Source organism: Pistacia vera, unplaced genomic scaffold (assembly GCF_008641045.1).
Source record: "Pistacia vera cultivar Batoury unplaced genomic scaffold, PisVer_v2 Contig825, whole genome shotgun sequence".
Taxonomy (NCBI): domain Eukaryota; kingdom Viridiplantae; phylum Streptophyta; class Magnoliopsida; order Sapindales; family Anacardiaceae; genus Pistacia; species Pistacia vera.
The window spans coordinates 165,398-190,288 of record NW_022196696.1 but is presented as its reverse complement, the minus strand read 5'-3'; the positions used below and the strand labels follow the sequence as shown (position 1 = coordinate 190,288).

General features: G+C 32.6%; 1 protein-coding gene across 1 annotated transcript; it reads left to right on the top strand.

The window, feature by feature from the left end:
• The first annotated feature begins 22,114 nt into the window (after nucleotides 1-22,114).
• On the top strand, nucleotides 22,115-24,099 carry LOC116117921 (large ribosomal RNA subunit accumulation protein YCED homolog 2, chloroplastic). The gene is made up of 7 exons (XM_031403916.1): nucleotides 22,115-22,280; nucleotides 22,357-22,536; nucleotides 23,113-23,202; nucleotides 23,387-23,485; nucleotides 23,579-23,659; nucleotides 23,745-23,790; nucleotides 23,884-24,099. The coding sequence occupies exons 1-7, from the start codon at nucleotides 22,149-22,151 to the stop codon at nucleotides 23,958-23,960; spliced, it is 705 nt and encodes a 234-aa protein (XP_031259776.1). The 5' UTR covers nucleotides 22,115-22,148; the 3' UTR covers nucleotides 23,961-24,099.
• Nucleotides 24,100-24,891: the final 792 nt, after the last annotated feature.

Sequence of the window (24,891 nt, the reverse complement as noted above, 5' to 3'; positions counted from 1 at the left end):
ATAACAATCTAAAATTTAAATCCAAACATAATGTTGTGTTCATCTTCATCCATTACATATTGAATTTAAATGACAAAATTCATAATAATTAATAACAAAACATTTGGTGTAAGTGTTTTTTCTTTGATCCGTCTTTATATTGATTGAGCTTTACACACTAGCATCAAAATTCATCACTATCATCAGAATCATAATCATCACCATCATCTGCATAAATTTCGGTAAAAAACAGAAAACATAAGTTAAAACTTGTAATTTAATTTAAAATAAATATTAAGTTGCTGATCACCCATTTTTTTATGATTCAATCGATAGTTCAGAAGGTTGGTTTCAAACACTAGCATCAAAATTCATCACTATCGTCATGATCATAATCATCACCATCATCTACATAAATTTTAGTAAAAAATAGAAAGCATAAGTTAAAACTTGTAATTTAATTTAAAATAGATATTAAGTTGCTTAAATATTTGAAACCAACCTTCTGAATTATCGGTTGAATCATATAAAGAGGCGTGATCAGCAACTCTAACTCCAGTAGGAATAGATCATTCTCAATATAACATTTGTTCAACTCCTCATAATTAAGTTCACTGACCTCTTCTTCATCGTCAACTATCCAACATTTAGTTTTGGCAAATTTGGTGCAAGTTTTTGCTCACACATATCCCTCAAAAGCTCCTTATATTCTTTGGCTGCTTGTTCCATGCCTCAGTCTCAATCTTCACTTGCCTTCTCTCAAGCATATGATACTTCTTAGACCTTATTCCATGCCCAATTTTTTTACTTTTTCTTTTGAGTATTCACTCCCTCTTTATGCTATTCTCTCTTCATTTCTTGCAACAATCGTCAAACTTCGTCAACAACTGACACATCTTCTTCAACATCAGTTGAAGAAACAACCTCAGCTACACTAGCATACCCTCTCAAACACAACCCATTACCCCAATTACCATTATTCAAAACTCCAAAACATGGCCTCCCCAAATAATCCTCATGACTAAAAATCTCACCAACCGAACGAGAACCCAATTCATGATTTCTGCCAGAACCCAGCTCCAAACATCCAAATTTGCACTGTCCACAAAAAATCGAGTCTTGAGAAAACCCCAAAAAGCTGTAAGCACGTGAAAAGGGTTTTTTACAATCAAGGGAAGAAGATCTCAAAATTGCTTGCCTAGTAACGTTTCTCCACATAATTGAGGAAATATTTTCAAGGTTTCGATAAAGAAGCAGGGTTTTATTGTTATCACAAAAGATGAAGTTTGTGGGCAGAGATAGGGGCTTTGGTATTGAACATCAATTGAGCTGTCGTTAAGGAATGAAGTTGTCGTCGACGAATGGAGCTGTCGCTGTCGATTTCCAGCGAGGAATGGAGTTGTCGTCGTCCAGGAATGGAGCTGCCGTCGATTTCTAGCGAGGAATGGAACAGTCGTCATCGATTTCCAGCAGGGAATGGAGTTGTCGTCGTCGATTTCAGAGAGTTCAGTTGTGATTTGGTGAATGGTTGCGATTTCAGACTTTAGGGAATGGAGTTCATTGGAATTTGAGTGGGATTTCAGAGAGGAATTTGCGTAGAGAAGAAGCTGAGAAATCTGAGAAACAATGAAATGAAATCAGAATGGAATGGGCTTGCGATTCCGTAGAGTTAGAGATTTTTGCAACTTTCGACCAGTTTATCCGCCGGTCCGGTTGGGTCGGCAATTCATATATTTTATCCTATTTTTAAACAGTTTAAAGCAGGTTATTATATAATAGTAGGTTTAGTGTTGACTCGAACCAGACACGTGTCCAGTCCGGTTTTTAAAACAATGGGTTTTTGATGATTAAATTCATCACTCAAGACTATTTGTGATGTTTTATGAAAATAGTGGGTATCTAAGCTTAGGGAGCCTAGTTAGGCGATTGTTCAATGCTGCTCCCACTCCAAACTCGATACCCTTTTAAATCCCCTCGGCTCCTGCAAAGCAAGTTAATATTTTTAATGCCTCGGGTGAGGTCGAAGATTCGGTGACATGTTTTCAAGGCTTCAGGTTAAAATGATAATAATTATTATTAGCACCGCTAAAACTAAACAGATATTTATTTAGACCCCTTAATTATTAGAAGCTACAACAGACCCCAACACTTAGAATTTAACGCAAAAGTGGATGTTAGACTCCCTTTGGAAATATTTGTTTTGTTCCTTATCTTCAATTTTTTAATTCTTTCAATAGTAAAAAACTAACTAAAATATGAATTTAAGTGGGATATTATCATAGACTATGTAAAGTTTTAATATTTATTACTCGGATGATTTACAAAGGGACCCTCAAGTTTAATTGTTTTTATCATAGATACTCATTTGCACTAACTTTGTTTGCGTTTACTATTTTACCCTAACATTTTTTTTTATAAGACTAAAGTTTCTATTTCACTCATCTATTACAAATGACAACCTAACAAAGTTAGGACTAGTGGGTATCTGTGATACAATTTGAAACTTAGTAGTCTATGATAAAAAATGCAAAAGTTATGATCTAAATATAATAACTTTTTTCTTTTAAGAAACCTTAAAGGTAGTATATGATATTCTTTCAATTTAAGGGTGTTTGTCTGAGCTTATGAAAATTAACTTATAAGTAAGAAGTGCTTATAAACTAATTTTAGTTTATAAGCATTTGAAATTTTAAGCAATTACGTATTTGGTTAAAGTACTTATAAGTGATTGATAAGTAATTGACGTGTTTGGTAAAATGTGGCTTATAAGTACATTTTATTATAAAATGACTAAAAAAAAGTACTATATTAAACAAGGGTATACTATGGAATTTTAAAATTAAACAAGGATAATGTGATAATATACTTGGTCAAATTAGTTTATAAGAAAAAAAAAAAAAAAAGTACCTCGCTCCCAATTTATTTATTTTAGCTTATAAGCTCAACTTATAAGCTCAAAAAACTTATAAGTCAGCTTAATTTTAGAGTTTATAAACTAGTTTGACCAGCTTATAAGATTAGACATACACACCGTTAAATTCATGTCAAAAGTTTATAAATGAATCTTTTAAGAAATATGTATTGCTAATTATTATAAATCGTATATAATTTTCAGTTTGAGATTTTAGGTTTAGGGTTTGATTCTTGAGTTTGAGATTTGATGTTGAGATTTTAGGTTTAGGGTTTATTTCTCAATCTGCAGAACTCTCTCTCGACAATTCTTGAACCAAAATTGACAAACTTTTGAGTAAAATTTACAAAATAGAACCCTTTCGATTCTCAATCTTCAAAATTCTTTGTCTCTGCCTGAAACCAGCAAACCTCTTACGACACTTATTGCCTCCACGAGTTGGTTTAACTAGGTATTCTTTTATTATTATTTTTGCTATTTCTTGTTTAATGAAATTTTAATAGTGAATGTCGTTAACTGGTATTGTGATGATGTGAGTAATAGTTTTCTAATGTTGATGGTATTAAAGGAATGAGGCAAAGTGGGTAATGAATCCTTTTTGCCATGTTTATCATCGGACACGAACATTATTGATTGGTCATTGGAATTGCTCTTTTTTTGGTGTGCGTTTTATTTGTTGATTTGGTAGAAAATCAAATTGAAGGTGGAGACTAGCTTTTGCAATAAAGCCATTGTCGTGTACTCTAGGAAAGTGCTTAGGGGCTGTTTGGTCGAGGGGGTATGTGCGATTACTGAAGTTATGTCATCTTATATTACTTGATTACCATGTTTGATTGTCAAGTAATATAAGATTTCGGTAATCTTCAAATACTAATAGTAGTTCGTGTTGGTAATATTAGAGGTAATTTGATTACCTCAATTTTCTTAGATATTGTAAGATTATCAGAGTAATCTTTTTTTTTTTTTGTTACAATTCTATCCCTTATTAATAAAATTTTAGGACAATAATACCCTTATTTTTAAAGTTATTTACATGAATCTTGCTTTTACCATTTCACCCCAATTAATTAACATTTTGGACAAAATTACCCTTAAAATCAAAACAAATTTTAGTTTACCCAAGCCACCACCCCCACTCACCTGTTGTCGCCTGCCACCAACCAAACCACCGCCGGTTGTTGCGAGAAATCATAGGAAGTCACCTAGAGTTGTCGAGAGTAGCCCACCATCACCGGGAGGCTTTGATATGGCCGTTTCTGGCCATATTGATGGCTGAAAAGGCCATATCAAGAGCAGATCTGGCCGAAAATGGTCAAATCTATTTTGGCAATTCCCAGCCAGATTAATGGGTTTGGCCATTAAGGCCTTTAGCGGCCATATCTAAATGAGATATTGTTGTTAACAGCCATGGATTTGGTCGTTAACAACTAGATCTATTTTGGCCAGAATAGAATGGCCAGATCCATTGATCTGACCGTTTTCGGCCATCAATATGGCCAGAAACGACCATATCAGGGTCTCCCGGTCACAATGGGCTGCTCATGGCGACTACAGGCGAATTCTGATGATTTTCGGTGGCGGTTTGCGGTGGCGGTAGAGATGACAACAGGTTGTTGGGGGTGATTTTGTTATAAATTAAAGTTTTATATAAGCGGAGTGTTTGAGCTAAATTTAAAATATTGGGGGTTAAAAAAATTATTTAAAAATTAATAATAAAAATAATATTATATTAATATTTTAAAAGAGGGCAAATAACATACCCACCAATTTATTCCTCATAGCAAAATATATTAATATAACATACTGACCCATTTATTCCAACTAACCAAACACATTTTTCTAAAGATTCCCAGTAATCTTCAAGGTAATAGAAGATTCTAGTAATCCAACATTCCTAATAATCCAATATTTTCTGAACCAAATGTATCCTTAAGAGTTGTTGGGGTTTTCATGTGCCAATAATAAAGTGGAGAAGAATGGATTACTAGTTAGATTTACTTGGTCAGACGATTTTTCCCTTCTTCACCTATCCGTCTATTAACATCGTGACCAATTTGAGAGTACTTGATGCATTTTAGAAACTACTGAGGACAATTTAATTAAAATCGTCAAAGTTACTCGTAAATATGACTTTCCAAAATTGTAGGGTGGGCTCTTTACTTTTTACGTAGATTATTTCAATTTAGCTTTCAATTTTTTTTTTTTTTTCAAATTTTTACATAAAGTTTTTAGATTTATTTATTTTGATAAATCTTTAGAGTTTTTTTTTTCTCAATTTTTTTAGGTTTTTTATTTTCTGAGATATTTTAGTTTTCTTTTTAGATTTTAATACAAATGTAGTATATAATTTAATAATTTTAATAATAAATGTCTATTTTACCCTTCACCAAGTTAGACTTAGCAGACAAAATAGACGACAAAGGGTTTCTTTAGTAGTTTCTCATAATTAAGGGGTCTAAGGAGTTTCTCAGAGTTACAGGCTTGTTAAGGAGTCAACTCTTATAATAATAAAGAAATAAAATTTTTGGCTCTTAACTGAATATCAAAGACTTATTTGTTTGCTAAATATAGAAGTAATATGGGATGCTAAATAGGTTACAGTGAAGATCAATTTGGAATGCTTAAGTATGAAGTTTTTATAAGATTGAATAACATAATCATCCAATTCTTTTAGCCTCCTTTATATAGCAAAGTAGAAAGAGTTAGGGTTTTTGGAGAATACTTCTCTTTGGTGAGTGAGGTTGTGTTTGTTTTTGCACTTAAAGTGTCATTTAATATATAAAGTGCTTAGATATTTTTTTTTTTTTAATTAATGATGTCTAAATAAAATTTCTAAATTATATAACTTATTTATCCTTATATTAAGTACATTAATTTTAAACTATAATTATACCCTTAAATTATGTTAATTACTAATATTATTGGTAGGTTAGTATAATTAATTATATAAAAATTTTAATTTAAAAAAATGGTTAATAGGTCATTGGGATCTTGTCGTCGACATCAGATTCCAATGACCAAAATTTCTTTTGGCAAGATTAGGATGCAAAATTGTTATCAAAATGATCGTCTTTGCACGATCTAGCTATCCATACATCTTTTAAAGACAATAAGGGTGTATTTTGTCTTGGATATGATGGAGAAAGTTTTGTTGCCGAACTTTCTCCTTTAGTTTCTGGAAAAACTAAAACTTTATTATCTTAAAAATTATATAAACAGATAGAGCTTTCAAAGACGAACTTTTTGATACCAATATTATTACAATAGCATGATGGAAAATTTTACAGCCATTGAATTCCAATGTCGGTAACCGGTTTCCTACACCCCATTATGGCCACTATATTATTCAAGATATTATAAAATATTTTAAATAAGTAAATGTTTTAAGTGTTGATGGCCACTTTTGTCAAGGAGACACAATGTTATAATCAAGACCCAATTAGGGTTCGGTACCGCAAATCAAACTCTAAAGCTCCCTTTAGGCCCAAATGACTACTTTTTGGGATCTTGATAAAGCCCATGACATTTTCTAATGTAAACCCATGAGTCCATGACACTCTCAAAGGTAAGCTCATAACGTTCTTTGATGAAAGCGCATGACACCCTTAAAGGTCTATTATAATCCTAGACTCAGGACATTCTCTCACAAGTCTTTTTCCAACACAACAATCAACTTGTTTCAACACAAAACAATCCTTCCCCAAGGATTCGACATATTCCACAATCAACAACCTACAACAACATGCTAAGGTAAACAAAATTAAGTATCTTTTTCTTTTTCCAAGTGTCATGGGTTGAGAGTTTTATATCCAAAAGGTTAACCTATTATGTGGAGTTACTTTCTCTATTTATAAGCCAAAGACTTCCCTAATACGTTTTCAATGTGAGATTGATTACATAAGGCACCACAAACCACTTCAATGAGACATTATTGGTGGATTATGGTGTGACAGGTAAGATGGTTTAATAGAGCTTATTAAAATTGAAATATTTCTTTGAATTAACTTTAGTTGGGGGACCCTAATTGAACATCTCAATTTTAATAAGCATAAAAACTCTTTTTACAAAAAAATCTAAGAAATTACTCTTAAAACTATACTACTATTTTTTACCACTCAGGACTGCAAAAGAGTAAGTCTTAATCACTGAAATTAAAATTAAAAAAACTTCAGTTCAATAAAGAATATACTATTATTGATTGACTTCAGTATTTTTTGCATCTTTCAGTCCAATGAAATTCTCCCTTTGGTAAGTTTCAGTACACAATGCCAAATTTCCGCTTGGTATTTTCAAATTCATTTTTAGAGGACGTCCAAGTTCTTTTATTTACATTAAAACCCCTTCAGATCATATTATTTTCCTGGAGGTCGACTGTAATTATTTTATATCTTTTGCTATTTAAAAGGTCCCCAATCTTTGCTTAAACTGCATTATCATCTTGTCATTTATTAAAAAAACGTTTTATTTAATATTTGAATAGGGAAATGCCCATTATAACCTTTTCTTATTTATTTATAATAAAAATAAAGATTTATCTCACTACCTTTTCTTATTTATTTTAAAAAAAAAATTATTTTCTTTAATAATTATCTCCTACCCAAGCCTTCCCTATATAAAGGGCAGCCTTTTCACTCCATCATGTAAAAATCCACAACGCTTATTTTCCATGTTCAGATTGAGAGCGTAGTGAAAGAACAAAACACATCATCCTCAATTGTCATATCTCACCCCATTGTTAATCGTCATTCCTCACAACAATCACCAAACACCTCTTGATCACGTTCTAGAGAGGTAGAACCCTGAGTAATACACACCCTAGCCTTTTGTTACTTAAAAACACAAAGTATAGTGTGGAGAACCCAGAAATCTTAACCCATCTAGATTTTCTTTTGCTTTTACAATATATTTCCATTAAATCCAAGGCATAAAAAACATCCAATTCCGAGTTTGGATGAATGAGATATGATTTTATGAACCTCATGCATTTCTGTTACCTAAAAACAATGTCGAAAACCTAGAAACAGTAACCTGTCCAATTTTTCATTCAATATTTTGATATTTTTCTATGAAATCCAAGACATAAAAATTTATGGAAACAAAAATCATCGAATTCCAAGCTTGGACGAATGAGATATTTTGTATGGACGTGATCAAAGGAAATTGGAAAAAAAAAAAAAAAATTAAAACTAAAAGAAAAATTAATAAAATAAAAATACTAAAAAAATACTATTAATTTTGTAAAAAAAAAAAAAGGATAATTTAAACCTTTTATTATTTTTAATTTGATAATTTTTAATTGAGTAATGCTAGATGTATGTACAAACTGATGTGCAAAAAAATAAATGGAACACTGATGTGGCAAAAAATGAATGGAAGAATGAATATGATGAGTTTGACTTTTTGTATTTACTCTTCCACTCATTTTCTATCACATCAATTTGAACGCAAATTTTTGTAAGATTTGTTTGTACATCTAGCATTACTCCCACTAACCTAGAGTATCAAAGACTCTAAAATACCCATGTTCATAAACCTTTAAAAGTAACGGGTCTAAGTCATTCAGCTAGTAGATCAGCCAACATACAGTTTGTACTAATGTACTCTACAATATTGCCTCCCTTTTTAATCAGGTCCCTAACTGTAAGGTAGTTTATCTCCACAGCTTAGACTTGCTACTAATTTTATTATTCTTAGAGAAAAACACAATTGCATTATTATCACAATAGATCATCAGTGGTCTCAAGATGGAATTAACCACACGAAGCTTAGAAATGTAATTCTTCAACCATATAGCCTAAGTGGTTGCCCTATAACATGCAATGAATTATGAATACATGGTCGGAGATGCTATTAATGTCTGCTTAACACTTTTACATGATATGGCCCCACATGCGAGCATGAAAATGTATCCTGAAGTGGATTTTATTTCATCTAGACAACCACCAAAATTTGAATTAGAATATCCTACTACTTCAAGATTTTCCACTCTTTTGTACACAAGCATGAAGTATTTCGTCCTCTGGAAGTACCTTATAACTTTCTTAGTTGCAACCTAATGATTAGAACCCGTATTTGAGTGATATCGGCTAAGAACATTTATAGCAAAGGCTATGTCTGGTCACTTACATACTTTTTCATACATCAAGTTCCCAATGGCACTAGCATAAAGAATACCCTGCATTGCTGCCCTTTCTATATCACTCTGAGGACATTGCTTGATGTTGAGTTTATCTCCTTTCACAATAGGTACATCTCCAGGCTTGCAATTTTACATGTTGAATCTCTTTAGTACATGCTCAATATAAGCCTTATGAGACAAGCCAAGCAATCCACAACCTTTGTCACATAGGATCTCAAGACCAAGAAAAAATGATGTATCCCTAAGATCTTTCATATCAAAAGCCTTAGATAAGAACAATTTTGTCTCATGTAGCAAATCAACATCTCTGTTGGCAAGTAGGATGTCATCAACATAGAGTACTAGGAAAATAAACTTTAAACTTACTCACATTGAACTTCATATACACACATTGACCAAACTTGTTCCTAGTGAAGCCATATGAAGTCATAAGCTCATCAAACTTGAGATACCACTACCGAGAAGCTTGCTTTAAACCATAAATTGACTTCTTTAGTTTGCATACCATGTGCTGCTTTTCTTTAACTACAAAACCATCTAGTTGCTTCATATAGACTTCCTCATAAAGATTTCCATTCAGAAAGGTTGTTTTGACATCCATCTGGTATAGCTCCAAATCAAAATGGGCTACAAAGGCCATTATAATTCTAAATGAATCTTTGGTAGATAAAAGAGAAAATGTCTCATTGAAATCAATACCTTCTCTCTGATTGAAGCCCTTAGTAACCAATCTTACCTTGAAACTATCAATCCTTCCCTTACAGTCTCTCTTAGTCTTGTAAATCCATTTGCACCCTATGGGCTTATTGGGTCTACAACTTGACCAATATCATAATCTGCCTCACCAAGATAGACATAATAATCATCAGAGATAGCAGAACAACTTTCTCTGGTTGATCTCTTGACATGAATCTCAACAATTGGTTCATCAACATTAGTCTTTGTCACATGCATCTCTTCCACTATACAATCTACTACAGGTTCTTCAGTATTAACATCATTCTGCATAGTCTCATGTTCTGAAAAAGTCTCTGGAACTTGTTGGCTCATCTCTATAGTAGCTTTCGAAACAATACAATAATGCCCAACGAATAAGGGAACAATGTCTGACGAACCTGCTTCACAGTTCTCTATGGGTTGAATACTGCTTCCTTTAGTTACATCAAGTTCCAAGAATTTGGTAGTCATGGATTCAACCACTTTGGTACCTCGATAAGGGCAACAAAATCTATATCCATTAAAATGCTTGGAATGACCAATGAAATAGCCTCGAATGGTTTTAGGATCCAATTTCTTCTCAGTGGGATTATAAACCATCACTTCAGTAGGGTATCCCTAAACTCGAAAGTGTCTTAAGCTAGGCTTTCTTCCTGACCAAAGTTCAAATGGAGTCTTTGGCATATATTTACTAAGGACCCTATTTAGGATATATAGTGCACTCTTAATTGCTTCATCTCATAAAACCTTAGTTAAATTAGACTTGCTTACATACTTCTCATCATATCCTTGAGAAAGCGATTGCATCTTTCAACTACACCATTCTACTTAGGATTTCTAGACATTGTATACTGAGGGACAATTCCACGATCCTGTAAAATCTTGGAAATATACCCCATTTGTTGTCTTGCATCATCATATCTACCATAATACTCTCCACCTTGATCAAATCTAACAACCTTGATGAATTTTCCCGTTTGTTTTTCTATTTCAATCTTGAAAATTTTGAATTTTTCAAGAGCATTAGACTTCTCCTTAATAATAATAATAATAATAATAAAAAACATAGCCATATCAAGAAAAATCATCAATAAAATGTTGAAATATCTGCTACCACATAAGGTGGTTGAATAGGGTCCACTAATATCTATGTCAATGATCTCAAGAATTTCTTGACTCTGAGTTGAACCTTTCTTCTTAGTCTTGGTCAACTTGGCTTTGATATAGTCAACAAAAGTTCCCATATATTGAAAATCCAGAGGAAGAATATCTTCTTTTGTCAGTCTGTTAACTCTTTCTCTAGAAACATATGTGACCTAACCTCTTCTGCCATGACAGTGAAGACATTTCTTTAATCATAGATCTTTTATGGTCAACATTCTCAACATTAAGGGAATAATTAAACTAATTGGGAGCCAAACACATTCTATATAAATCATCAGATAACCCACAACATCCAATAACCTCAAAATTGAAACACAAATCAACTTTTCCATTTCCAAAAACAAGTATGTATCTAGTCTTATCAAGTAATGAAACATAAATTAAGTTTCTTCTAAAATAGGGAACATAAAATGTATTCTCCAAATAAAAAACTGATCATGAGTCTAATATCAACTTGATTGTGCATATACAACAAACTTCAATGTCAGCATCATTCCCCACTTTTAGTTTGGACTCCCTTTCACTTGGATCACTTCTATTGATTAACCCCTTGTTCCTTATTCTTTTTCTCTATTCAGCCTCTGTACTTAAGACAATCAGCATTCATGTGACCTTTCTTCTTATAGAAATAACAATTATTCTTCATATCTGCTTTCTTTTTAGTCTGATCAGATTCCTGTTTCTTAAAACTCTAATATTTCCTTGGGCCATGAGACTTAAACTTCTTGTTCTTTTAGTTTCCCTCACTGCGGGTCTTTGACTATGCAACTTGGAAATCATAGCATTAACACTCCAAGTCTCATTAGTAGTCTCAATCCTCTCCTTTTTTTCATCTTTTCCTCTTCAACTGCATACTTGGATATCATAACATCAATACTTCAAGTCTGACTCTGAGCAATGTAGGCTATCTTGATCTGACCGAATTCTATAGGTAGAGAGTTTAGAGTATGATAAGCAACGAAGTTATTGTTGATTGGGATCTCATGGTTTTTCAACTTTGCTTGAATATCAACTATTTCTCCTTGACTCCCTTGTAACTATCATATCTGGCTCCAATCAATTCAATCATCAAGTGAGCAATTTTAGCATTATTAGAAACCTGAAACCTTTGACCAACAGTAGTGAGAAACTCTTTAGCATTAGTGGTCTCAGGCAAACCACTCATGAGATAATTAGCAATGGTTTTCTTTATTGTAATCAAACTTAGCTTGTTTGACTTCTCCCATCAGGCATATAATTCTTTTTGTGCAGCACTACTTTCCTCAGTGGGCTTAGGTGGTTCATTCACTCGTAGGGCCATATCAAAGTCTGCAATCCCTAGTGCAAACTCGATATCTTGCTTCCATCTCTTATAGTTACTACTAGTCAGGACCTCAACAGTGGCATTATTATTATTCACTCTAATGGAGACTGATTAAAACAAAACAATGCAACTAATCAGTATTATAGGTAATAAATAATCAAAATAGCTTTAAAACCTCATAAGCTACTTTACATAGAGACACTAGGTGCATCACCTTTAACTCCCCTTTGGGTAGAGAAAATGACATGCTATTAGGATCCCAAACAAAAGGTTATATAATAATAATAAATGTGAACATATGACATTCGAGAAAGACTATCTCCTTTGGGCAAATAAGGCCATTGTTCATCCTCCACATAGAAAAATACATATCAATTGAAAAATCAACCACTTTTAAGTGTATTGAATTTTCAGGACCAATGTATTTCCTCAACTTACGTTACTCTACCATCAATTTTAACACAAATAATAACCATCTTTGGGTAGGAAATTATGTGCATTAAAATCAAAGAATTTATCATTTGTCAAATGAAAAATTTTGCAAGCTTCAATGAATGCACTGCTTTGGCAATTAAACATTCTAACAACTCACAAAATTATTCTAATGATACAAAATAACATTACCATAATTAAGATTTCATGAGATACATAGTTAATTATCTCCAACAATCTTAATTCAATAATTTTCGCATTTCAACCTAGTGAACAATAATATATCCTTAGAATCTATACTCTCACCATGTGCATACATAACACAAATGACAAAATTAAGAGTATAAATTTAATACTAATACAGCAAGAGTACCAAAATTACAAAATATGAAATTTATATGACCTCCCCGCGCCATCACTTGCTCTGAAGTGATCTCGTTTGCCACTAAGCACCACACGCGTGTTTGGACTTTGGTTGGAGTATCAAGTCGGGTCCACGAGTTAGGTTGACCCGCAATGGTTAGGTTAGGTTGACCTGATTTTGACTTGGAACGGGTTAGGTTAGAAACATGGGTCGGGTTTTTGGGTTGGGAAAACTTGGTTTTGACCTGTGTTGATCAAGTTGACTCAATTTGATCGATTTGACTGGTTCAAACTGAAAGATTGATGAATAACACATGGTGGAAACAAGAAAAACATAAAAGGAACATGCATGTTGGTTATGGAACATTTAAACATTAAACAACTTAAAATGAATTAAGTTTGGTGTATTATACCTTCTCCAAGTGCCTCGTTTGATGAAACCAAACCCCAAAGGAATGAGTTCTCTACACTTTAACACCACCTAGTGAGAGAGAAAGCTTGGCCGATTTAAGAGAGAGTGAGAGCTTTGTGTTTTTTGATGAAAAATGAAATTCTCTCCCAAAGATGAACTATCATTTCATTTATATAGGCTAGGGTCATTTTATAATTACATGTTCTTCATGGTTGCCACATGTGAAGGCTCATTTATACAATGTCCCTTGAATAATCATTATTATTGAAAAACCCATGTAAACTACACTAGTTTACACTAATGACCCGTAATATTAATTTAAAACCCTTTAACTCTTAAAGGTTACTGTTTAACCCATATAATTCATCCTAACACTTTAAGATATTATAATTAATCCAATTAATTATCATTCAACCATTTTAACCCTTTAAAATGTCTTGAACAATTTCCTTGTAACAATTTACATAGAAATTCCATTATTACCCTTGGAAGGTGCTAGCCCTCTTCGGATAATCATCTCTCTCAACCTTCTTTAACTCCACAAGGCTATTGATGTGATCATGTAGGTCCATCGTGGGTTAGCCGTGAGCCGGTTCTGGATCAATCAGGAAACTCGTCCAAAGGCCCAATGACTATGGTAAACATCTAGCAATGTGCCATAGCCCCTAAACCACGATGAAGGAATAGCTCCATCAAACCCTTTTTCAGATCATATGTACCATGTAGGTAAAGTCCCTCCATTGATATATCATGATTGAGTATGAATTCATGGAACGTCAAAATCCTAAACTCGATCTTCTACCGAATCGTCGATCAACATATCCGGAACTTGTCATCACGAACTTACTTTTGTGTGACTAATAATATACTTTGGCCAGATGTTTTGGTTTTCGACATTTATCGATGTTTGTTTAGGAATTCGGATCCAGATGGAGTCAGCGGTACTCCTATTCTTATATATCCAAGTCAATGGATCCCGTCTTGACCATTGTTCGTCTGCATATGAACAACGTATGACCAAATAGACTTTATCATACGAAACATTGTTAGTGTATGCCAAGGAACCAATCGTGTTGTCGGTTCCAAGGTATTATGTTTTGTATATATATATATGTGTGTGTGTGTGTGTGTGTGTTAATGTATATATTTTGTATATGCATTTTTATCTAATCAATAGAAGAAAATGTTCTTATTTCACATGTGATTTATTGCTTCATTTATATATATATATAATATATATATATATATTATTTGTGAAATGTCCAGATGATACAAATCTTTAGAAGATCAAAATCATCAAAGTATTCCCTACATAGGTAATATTAATTGGGCAATAATGTTACATAGTAGGCATGTTGAATGCCTCCGTAGAATATCATGTGATGGTATTAGTGTGGGTGATTATAAAAGTTATATCACTAGGGCATTAGCATGGATAAGCGATTAGTGAGCTGTTTATCGAATATGACCATTTATGATGAATCACATGGACATGTAAAATGTAGTTAATGATGCATCATAAGATCGTACTAGTGTATTATTAACCCTTAGACCTGAGATATCATGGTTGGATTTTGTATAAACGCATATTGTTCATATGGTGTATAAACATGAGACTAATCATGTTATGTGTTAATAAGCCGATTTGGCTATGTGTTGTTTATGTGTGAGGACAAGTGATAGTCAAGATGGGATCCGTTGACTTGGTATAGATTGATATCAAGTTCCTAGACAAATGTCAAGATACACTGGAAAAGGGAAATCTCTGGCCGGGGTATGTAAAATGTTACCTAAAAGGTTGTTTCATGGTGACATGTTTCATATGTATTGATTGTCAATTTGATATAAAATTAAGATAAGGATTTTGACATACCATGAATTCATTCTTAATTGGGATTAGACAACGGAATGATTTGATTATACAGCGCGTATGATTATAAGAGTTCGTTGGAGTATATCTTCATTGTGACTTAGGGATTATGGAGCATTATTAGATGCCTACCATAATTGGTGGGAGTTTTGTTCATAAAGAGTTATGACAAAACATATCGGAATAGACTGTGATATTGGGCCTACAGCCAGGCCACAGTGAACCTAATAGGTCACACATAAAAACTAAGGAGAATTGAGAAATAGCCAAAGAGAGTTGATTATCCAAGGTTGGCTAGCACCTACTAAGGGTAATAAAGTTATTTATATTATTATCATTGAATTAGATTCAATGGAGGGTTATATTAGTTATTAATTATTATGTATAATTTAAGAGTTAAATTGGTAATTGGAATTAATTGAGATTCCAATTCACAATTAATAAATTTCTTTATATTAAATTGAATTTAACAATGGGTTGCAATTGTAAACATATGAACAATTTAAGGGTTAAAATTGTTATGTAAACAATTTAAGAGTTAAATTGTTAATTCTGATTAAATGTTAATCCAATGTCATTATTTAAAGAAGTTTAATAACTTCAAATAATTATGGAATTATTTACAACTCCAAAACAATTATGGAATTGTTTAAGGAAGTCCAAAACAATTATTGAATTGTTTACAATGCTACATATATAAAGAAAATGATATATCAATTTTAAGATAGAGATCAAAATTTCTAAGAACCTTAAATGTCTCTCTTGGCCTAGTTCTTTTTTTACCTTAGTGTGGATACTCTTTTGTTTAATTTCTCTTGAAATTAAAAGTCTCCAAGGTTGCTAAAGACTTAAGGTAACAAGTTATACCTTACTTGTTTTCAATTTGATTGAATTTTTTTTTTGCAAAATAAGAATATACATGTTATAGTATCACATGCATCATTCTCCATGCATTCCATTTTCAAACATGGCTAGTCTCATACTTATACACCATATGAACCATACGCATCTATATCGGATCCGACCACGATGTCTCAGGTCAAAGGACTACATCGTGTGCTGATATAATTAAACGATAAATTATTGACTACATGTTTTTCCAAGTGATTTGTCGTTATTTGGTCACGTTCGAAATATAATTCACCAACTGCTAATCTATACTAATGCCCTAGTGACATGACTATCATCGTCATCCATACTTATATCAACTCATGATATCTTTCGGAAGCATCTAGCATGCCTACTATGCAATATAGTTTCCCAAATAATATTGCTTCCATAAGGAACCTATTTGATAAATTCATTTACCAATTAAATGAATCATATAGACAATTCATATACATACTTTATTTAAATGCATGACTGAATAAAGGAAGCAATTTATATATATGAATTGAAGAACTCTTTCTTCTATTATTTATGATATATTGATACAAGATAAAATGCTCTGAAATCGACAACACGAATGGTTTCTAGGACATACACTAACAAACACTAACATAAGCCGGATTGATTGGGTTAGACTGGTTTTGACTAGTTAGACCGATTTTGATTGGTTTAGGGTTTCATACTTTGCGGGTTTCCAGGTTGGGAATACCAGGTTTTGACCTGTGATTTAGAAAGGCTATTGCCACCGTGATTCCGTCAGTGGCTAAAAACAACCTAGTTCTGTGCTCTAATGATTGGAATAGCGTGTTTTGTTCAATGGGCGTGAGCACACAGCTCACACTGCGACAATGAAAGCGCCATTTGCCACCGCCTAGAGTTGCGCCGCTAACGCAACAAAGAAAGAATCAGTTGATCGGCAGCGATCAAGGACTATTTTAGTCGAAAAACAAAAAATTCACACATAGGATTCTCAATTTTAACTATATAGGGTTTCAATTTAAAAACCCAAAAATTGAAATTATCAATATTAGACCAGGAACCCTAATTTTGAAACAAGCCCTAATTTTAGATTTTCAATCCCTAATTCAAGATTATCAAATCTTGATTTCAAGTCCATAATTCAGATCTTATAACTTAATACGCCTACGCTTTGATACCACATGTCAAAGATTTTTTTGATGAAAAATGAAATTCTCTCACAAAGATGAACTATCATTTCATTTATATAGGCTAGGGTCATTTTATAATTACATGTTCTTCATGGTTGCCACATGTGAAGGCTCATTTATACAATGTCCCTTGAATAATCATTATTATTGAAAAACCCATGTAAACTACACTAGGTTACACTAATGACCCGCAATATTAATTTAAAACCCTTTAACTCTTAAAGGTTACTCTTTAACCCATATAATTCATCCTAACACTTTAAGATATTATAATTAATCCAATTAATTATGATTCAACCATTTTAACCCTTTAAAATGTCTTGAACAATTTCCTTGTAAAAGTTTACATAGAAATTCCATTATTACCCTTGGAAGGTGCTAGCTCTCTTCAGATAATCATTTCTCTCTCAACCTTCTTTAACTCCACAAGGCTATTGGTGTGACCAGGTAGGTCCACCGTGGATTAGCCGTGAGCCGGTTCTGGATGAATCCGGAAACCTGTCCGGAGGCCCAACGACTATGATAAACATCTAGTAATGTGCCATAGCCCCTAAACCACGATGAAGGAATAGCTCCATCAAACCCTTTTTCAGATCATATGTACCATGTAGGTAAAGTCCCTTCATTGATATATCCTGATCGAGTATGGATTCATGGAACGTCAAAATCCTAAACTAGATCTTCTACCGAATCGTCGATCAACATGTTCGGAACTTGTCATCACGAACTTACTTTTGTGTGACTAATAACATACTTTGGCTAGAGGTTTTGGTTTTTGACATTTATCGACGTTCGTCTAGGAATTCGTATCCAGATGGAGTCAGCGGTATTCATATTCATATATATCCAAGTCAATGGATCCCGTCTAGACCATTGTTCGTTTCTGCATATGAACAACGTATGACCAAATAAGCTTTATCATATGAAACATTGTTAGTGAATGCCTAGGAACCAATCGTGTCGTCGATTCCAAGGTATTATGTTTTGTGTATATGTGTGTGTGTGTGTGTGTGTGTTAATGTATATATTTTGTATATACATTTTTATCTAATCAATAGAAGAAAGTGTTCTTATTTCACATGTGGTATATTGCTTCATTTATCTATATGTATTACATGTGAAATGTCCGGATGATACAAATCTTTAGAAGATCAAAATCATCAAAGTATTCCCTACATAGGTAATATTAATTGGGCAATAATATTACATAGTAGGTATGCTGAATGCCTCCGTAGAATATCATGTGATGGTATTAGTGTGGGCGATTATAAAAGTTATATCACTAGGGCATTAGCATGAATAAGCAATTAGTGAACTGTTTATCGAATATGACCATTTATGATGAATCACATGGACATGTAAAATGTAGTCAATGATGCATCATAAGATCGTACTAGTGTATTATTAATCCTTATACCTGAGATATCACGGTTGGATTTTGTATAAACGCATATGGTTCATATGGTGTATAAACACGAGGCTAATCATGTCATGTGTTAATAAGTCGATTTGGCCATGTGTTGTTTATGTGTGAGGACAAGTGATAGACAAGATGGGATCCGTTGACTTGGTATAGATTGATATCAAGTTCCTAGACAAATGTCAAGATATATTGGAAAAGGGAAATCTCCGGCCGGGGTATATAAAATGTTACTTGAAAGGTTGTTTCATGGTGACACGTTTCATATTTATTGATTGTCAATTTGATATAAAATTAAGATAAAGATTTTGACATACCATGAATTCATTCTTAATTGGGATTAGACAACAGAATGATTTGATTATATAGCGCGTATGATTATAAAAGGGTTCGTTGGAGTATATCTTCATTGTGGCTTAGGGGTTATAGAGCATTATTAGATGCCTACCATAATCGGTGGGAGTTTTGTTCATAAAGAATTATGACAAAACATAACGAAATAGATTGTAATATTGGGCCCACGGCTAGGCTACAGTGAACTTAAGAGGTCACACATAAAAACTAAGAAGAATTAAGAAATAGCCAAAGAGAGTTGATTATCCAAGGTTGGCTAGCACCTACCAAGGGTAATAAAGTTATTTATATTATTATCATTGAATTAGATTCAATGGAGGGTTATGTTAGTTCTTATGTATAATTTAAGAGTTAAGTTGCTAATTGGAATTAAATGGGATTCCAATTCATAATTAATCATTTTCTTTATATTAAACTGAATTTAACAATGGGTTGTAATTGTAAACATATGAACAATTTAAGGTTTAAATTGTTATGTAAACAATTTAAGAGTTAAATTGTTAATTGTGATTAAATGTTAATCCAATGTTATTATTTAAAGAAGTTTAATAATTTCATAATAATTATGGAATTATTTACAACTCCAAAATAATTATTGAATTGTTTACAGGGCTACATACAGAAAATGATATATCAATTTTGAGATAGAAATCAAAATTGCTAAGAACCCTAAATGTCTCTCTTAGCCTAATTCTTCTTTTACCTTAGTGTGGATACTCTTTTGTTTAATTTCTCTTGAAATTAAAAGTCTCCAAGGTTGCTAAGGACTTAAGGTAACAAGTTATACCTTACTTGTTTTCAATTTGATTGAATTTTTTTGCAAAATAAGAATATACTTATACACCATATGAACCATACACATGCATCATTCTACATGCATTCCATCTTTCAAACATGAGTAGTCTCATACTTATACACCATATGAACTATACGCATTTGTATCGGATCTGACCACGATGTCTCAGGTTAAAGGACTACATCGTGCATTGATATAACCAAATGATAAATTATTGACTACATGCTTTTCTAAGTGATTTGTCGTTATTTGGTCACATTCGAAAAATAATTCACCAACTGCTAATCCATACTAATGCCCCAGTGACATGACTATCATTGTCATCCATACTTATATCAATTCATGATATCTTTCGAAAGCATCTAACATGCCTACTATGCAATATAGTTGCCCAAATAATATTGCTTCCATAGGGAACCTATTTGATAAATTCATTTACCAATTAAATGAATCATCTAGACAATTCATATACATATTTTATTTAAATGCATGACTGAATAAAGGAAGCAATTTATATATATGAATGGAAGAACTCTTTCTTCTATTATTTATGATATATTGATACAAGACAAAATGCTCTGAAACTGACAACACAAATGGTTTCTAGGGCGTACAATAACAAACACTAACACAAACCGGATTGATTGGGTTAGACCGGTTTTGACTAGTTAGACCAATTTTGACCGATTTAGGGTTTCATACTTTGCGGGTTTCCAGGTTGGGAATACCAGGCTTTGACTCGTGATTTAGAAAGGCTATTGCCATCGTGATTCCGTCGGTGGCTAAAAACAACCTAGTTCTGTGCTCTAATTGTTGGGATAATGTGTTTTGTTCAATGGGCGTGAGCACACGGCTCACACTGCGACAGTGAAAGCGCCATTTGCCACTGCCTAGAGTTGCGCCGCAAACGCAACAAAGAAAGAATCAGTTGATCAGCGGCAATCAAGGACTATTTTAGTCGAAAAACAAAAAATTCACACATAGGATTCTCAATTTTAACTATATAGGGTTTCAATTTAAAAACCCAAAAATTGAAATTATCAATATTAGACCAGGAACCCTAATTTTGAAACAAGCCCTAATTTTAGATTTTCAATCCCTAATTCAAGATTATCAAATCTTGATTTCAATTCCATAATTCAGATCTTATAACTTAGTACGCCTACGCTTTGATACCACATGTCAAAGATTTTCATAATGAATTCTCAATCAATAATGAACAATCAACAAACCACAAAATTCAATCTCAATCTCAATTCCCAAAATTCAATGTATAGATTATAAAATACTGATTTCATAGTCAAGGATTATAGAAAAACTTGTTTGTGCTGTGATTCCCGAATTCTTGAAATCCTGATAGAAGCGACATGTCCTTCTTTCCAGTAAAGCATCGAATGATGACTCAAAATGGGGATCATTTGTTCTCTTACCTTTGGAAAAGGACCTAACAAATTTAATAACAATTTATTGGGCCTTTTTATTAAAGGCACAATAAACTCTAAAGCGTATTACAGGTCGAAGCCTATACTTGTTGTCAACTCAAATTATTCAATAATGAAGTGTATTGAGCAATCTTGAAATATCATATGTAGCCCATCAAGATATCTCATTGGACTACATGTTTACCTAATTTGATTAAATCAAAATATAATTAATGTTAGCCATAGTTAGAAAATTTTCTAGCACAACGACCTTGAAATGCGTTGGTTTTTTTCAGTTGTGGGAAAAGGGAGGAGAGGAAGGAAAGAGAAAGAGACAAAGAAAAAGGAGAAGAATGAAGGCAATGGACAAGGAAAGAGGAAGTGAACAGGGAAAGAAATAGGAGAAAAAAAAGAGAGGAAATATTTAGTGTGTATGTAAAAAATGCCCTTCGTTAGATTAAGGAATATCAAAAGTACTTTTTTATCTGTCAAACTTAATGACCAAATTTAATGGATAGGGTAAACCTCCTTTTTTCGAAAATTGCAGATGGTTTCAACTAAATCGTCATACATATAAAGGTTTAATACATATATCCCTTTTTTATTTTAATATAAGAAGACTACAGTTTAATGAGAAGCAACAATGGTACTCTAATACTAATAATAGGGACCATAGTGTTATTCTAACATTCTACTGGACTCAGCAAAAATAATATTTCCACAACCCACATATATTAATGGGCCGAATGCATATATCTTCAAAGTGCCAACAGCTGAAGAAGATAAGATAAATTACATCGTGAGAGAGAAATGGCAGAAACCATCCATTTTATGTCAGCAAGGCATATAAATCAAGTTTTCAAACAATGGCCAACGAAATCACCGAAGCTTCAGACATCCAAAATCTGCCCAGCTGCTTTCAAGAAAAACGACTTCTCACTGGTATTACTTACTTAACTCTTATCAAATTCGTTATTTTTTGAACTTATGCATATAGAGCAATTTGTTTTGCTGACAGATTACGAAAAAGAGTAGCAAGAGTCCGCGGCGTTTGATCACAATATCAACATCGGATGGAAGATGGCATACAAATTGGAGTACTGAGTACCTTGTATCTCTGCAGGATTTGCAATTGGAAGATCTGGTTGAAGATGAACACAAGGATGCAAATGTTTCCATCAACCTCACCATCCAAAAGGTCATTTCTCCTTTTTTCTTTCATACAAATCAATTAAAATTATGTCATAGCTGATAGCAAATTCATCTAAGTTTAACATTTATTATTAAGACAATTCGGTTAACTGACGCAATTTTTGTCGTATCAATATTTTAGTTTAGTTTATGGTTCTGCGACTAATAATGATTGTAGAGTCAAGAGTAGCACTCCTCCATTTTAAGTCTGTTGTATTAAAAAGAAAAAAAAAAAAAATAGTAAACATCTAGTTTTGTTAATTATTTAACAAAGATTTAGAGCAAGTGTTGGAAGCTAAGATCTGTCTGTATTCTGTCGATTTAATTGTTCCATGCACTCATGCAACATATTTGTAATTGTAGATGCATCACCTCATTCAGGCCAATTCTAAGTAATATTAATTATCCTTTTTATTTCTTAGATGTTTTCTTGACGTACGAAATGGGTTATATTTTTCTCATTCATTATGAGACTCTAAAACTGATCATATATATATATATATATATATATATATTAATCATTAATTTATTGATATCTTCTTCTTCTTCTTCTTCTTCTTCTTCTTCGGTCTTCTTCTTCCAGCATGCCAGCTTTGGCTTCTCAGTAGATGGAAGGATCATCTCTTCCTTCACTCGAAAATGTAGTAACTGTTCTTCCCCATATTGCAGAGAGGTACGCATTTTTTAACTAAAAAATACGTTTTACCTCTTGGCTATTCTTATCATATATAGAAATATTTTTTTTCTTTAAATTTTATCTGTTTTTAAATGGGGTAGCTAGTGAGCAATATGCAACTAAGATTATGAATTTTGTCAAGACTAATGGTTGCTTGGTTCAATTATTGTTCATGTAACAGATAGATACAAGCTTTAACGTTTGGGTTTTACTATCAAGTAGAGACAACAAGCGCAACAATAATATTCAGCTGCCTGAAATTGGTGGCGATGATCCATCATTAAGTCTCCAAACTATCTCTCATTTATTTTTAGAATCTCCGTTCACGCTTTTTCTTTTTGTTTTAACAATATTATAGGTGATAATTGTGCAGGTTATCTACGTTAAACCAGGATATCAAGCTGAACTCGATTCACTGGTACAGGACACCATCCGCCTTACCACCACAGTTAAGGTGAAGACCTCGATCAAACTTTCCCAGTGCTATGAAATAATTCTAGTTCTTATGCTTACTAATTAGCTTTTCTGTGTTGCTTCAGGATACTTGTTCAGAGTCATGTGAAAAATCTGATCCTAAAATTCAATGTGAGCACATGCTTTTGATCTCAATTTTATAATGTACCAACCATTATTATTAGATTTATATATATATAGTCACTAAAATACTTTTGTTTGCAGATATTGGTGCACAAAATACTGCTTCCGTTGATAAAAGATGGGGAAGACTTTTGGAGTTAAGGAATGCGTATCTTTAGATTGAATTTAATAATAAATGTCATTGGTGTGCACGTTTCATGGAATTGCTTAGTATTATGGTGTGAGTTGAGTTGAGTTACTTATTGTATAATCCTCTGTATATATATAGTTTTCTTTTCTTTTTTTATTCTACTGTCTCCCAGAATTGTAAATTACTAATGATATTAATATAAAATGAACTGATTCATGCCATTGCTAGGAGTCGATCTTTTGTTAAAATCTTTTTAAAGAAACAAGAAATATTTGTCTTAATGATAATTGATAAACCAGTACTACTCATATAAAGCTAGCATATTGGATCATTACTTATTTGACCTTTGAACCATCTATATATCTATATAATTTTGAAGCTCACCCTTCCTATTGATCGTCACGTGGATTTCATGTATGATGTCACATAGAATTTTAGGAATTTTATATAGTAAAACCTCTCTATAGTGATACTCTATATAAGAATAAATTCTACATAGTCATAAAAAAATTTTATTCCCAATTTGGGATAGTTATAAATAAGAATAAACTCCACATTGTAATAAGTTATAATTTTTTTTAATTCCCGCCTTAAGAAAAGTTGCCTCTATATAGTAATAATTATCTGTATATTGAAAAAAAAAAGTATGATACCTTACATTAAATGTTTAAGATAAAATAAAATATTTATCTAAAGTTGTTTGGAAGAATAATTTATGTTTTAGAGTTGTTATCATATCTTTTAACTTGTGGGTACATTACCTACTAGCATGAACATCTTCTTATTGAAACCAAAATATTTCTAGCTTCTCAAACATGTTTAGAGCTTATTAGCACAAAAATTTTTGTATTTCCCTACTGTCATTCTCATGATTATTTCATTTCTCTTATTGTCTAATTGTGTTAGTAAAGGGGTGAAAGTGTAATCTGTTAATATTGGTGGTTATTATTGTTAGATGG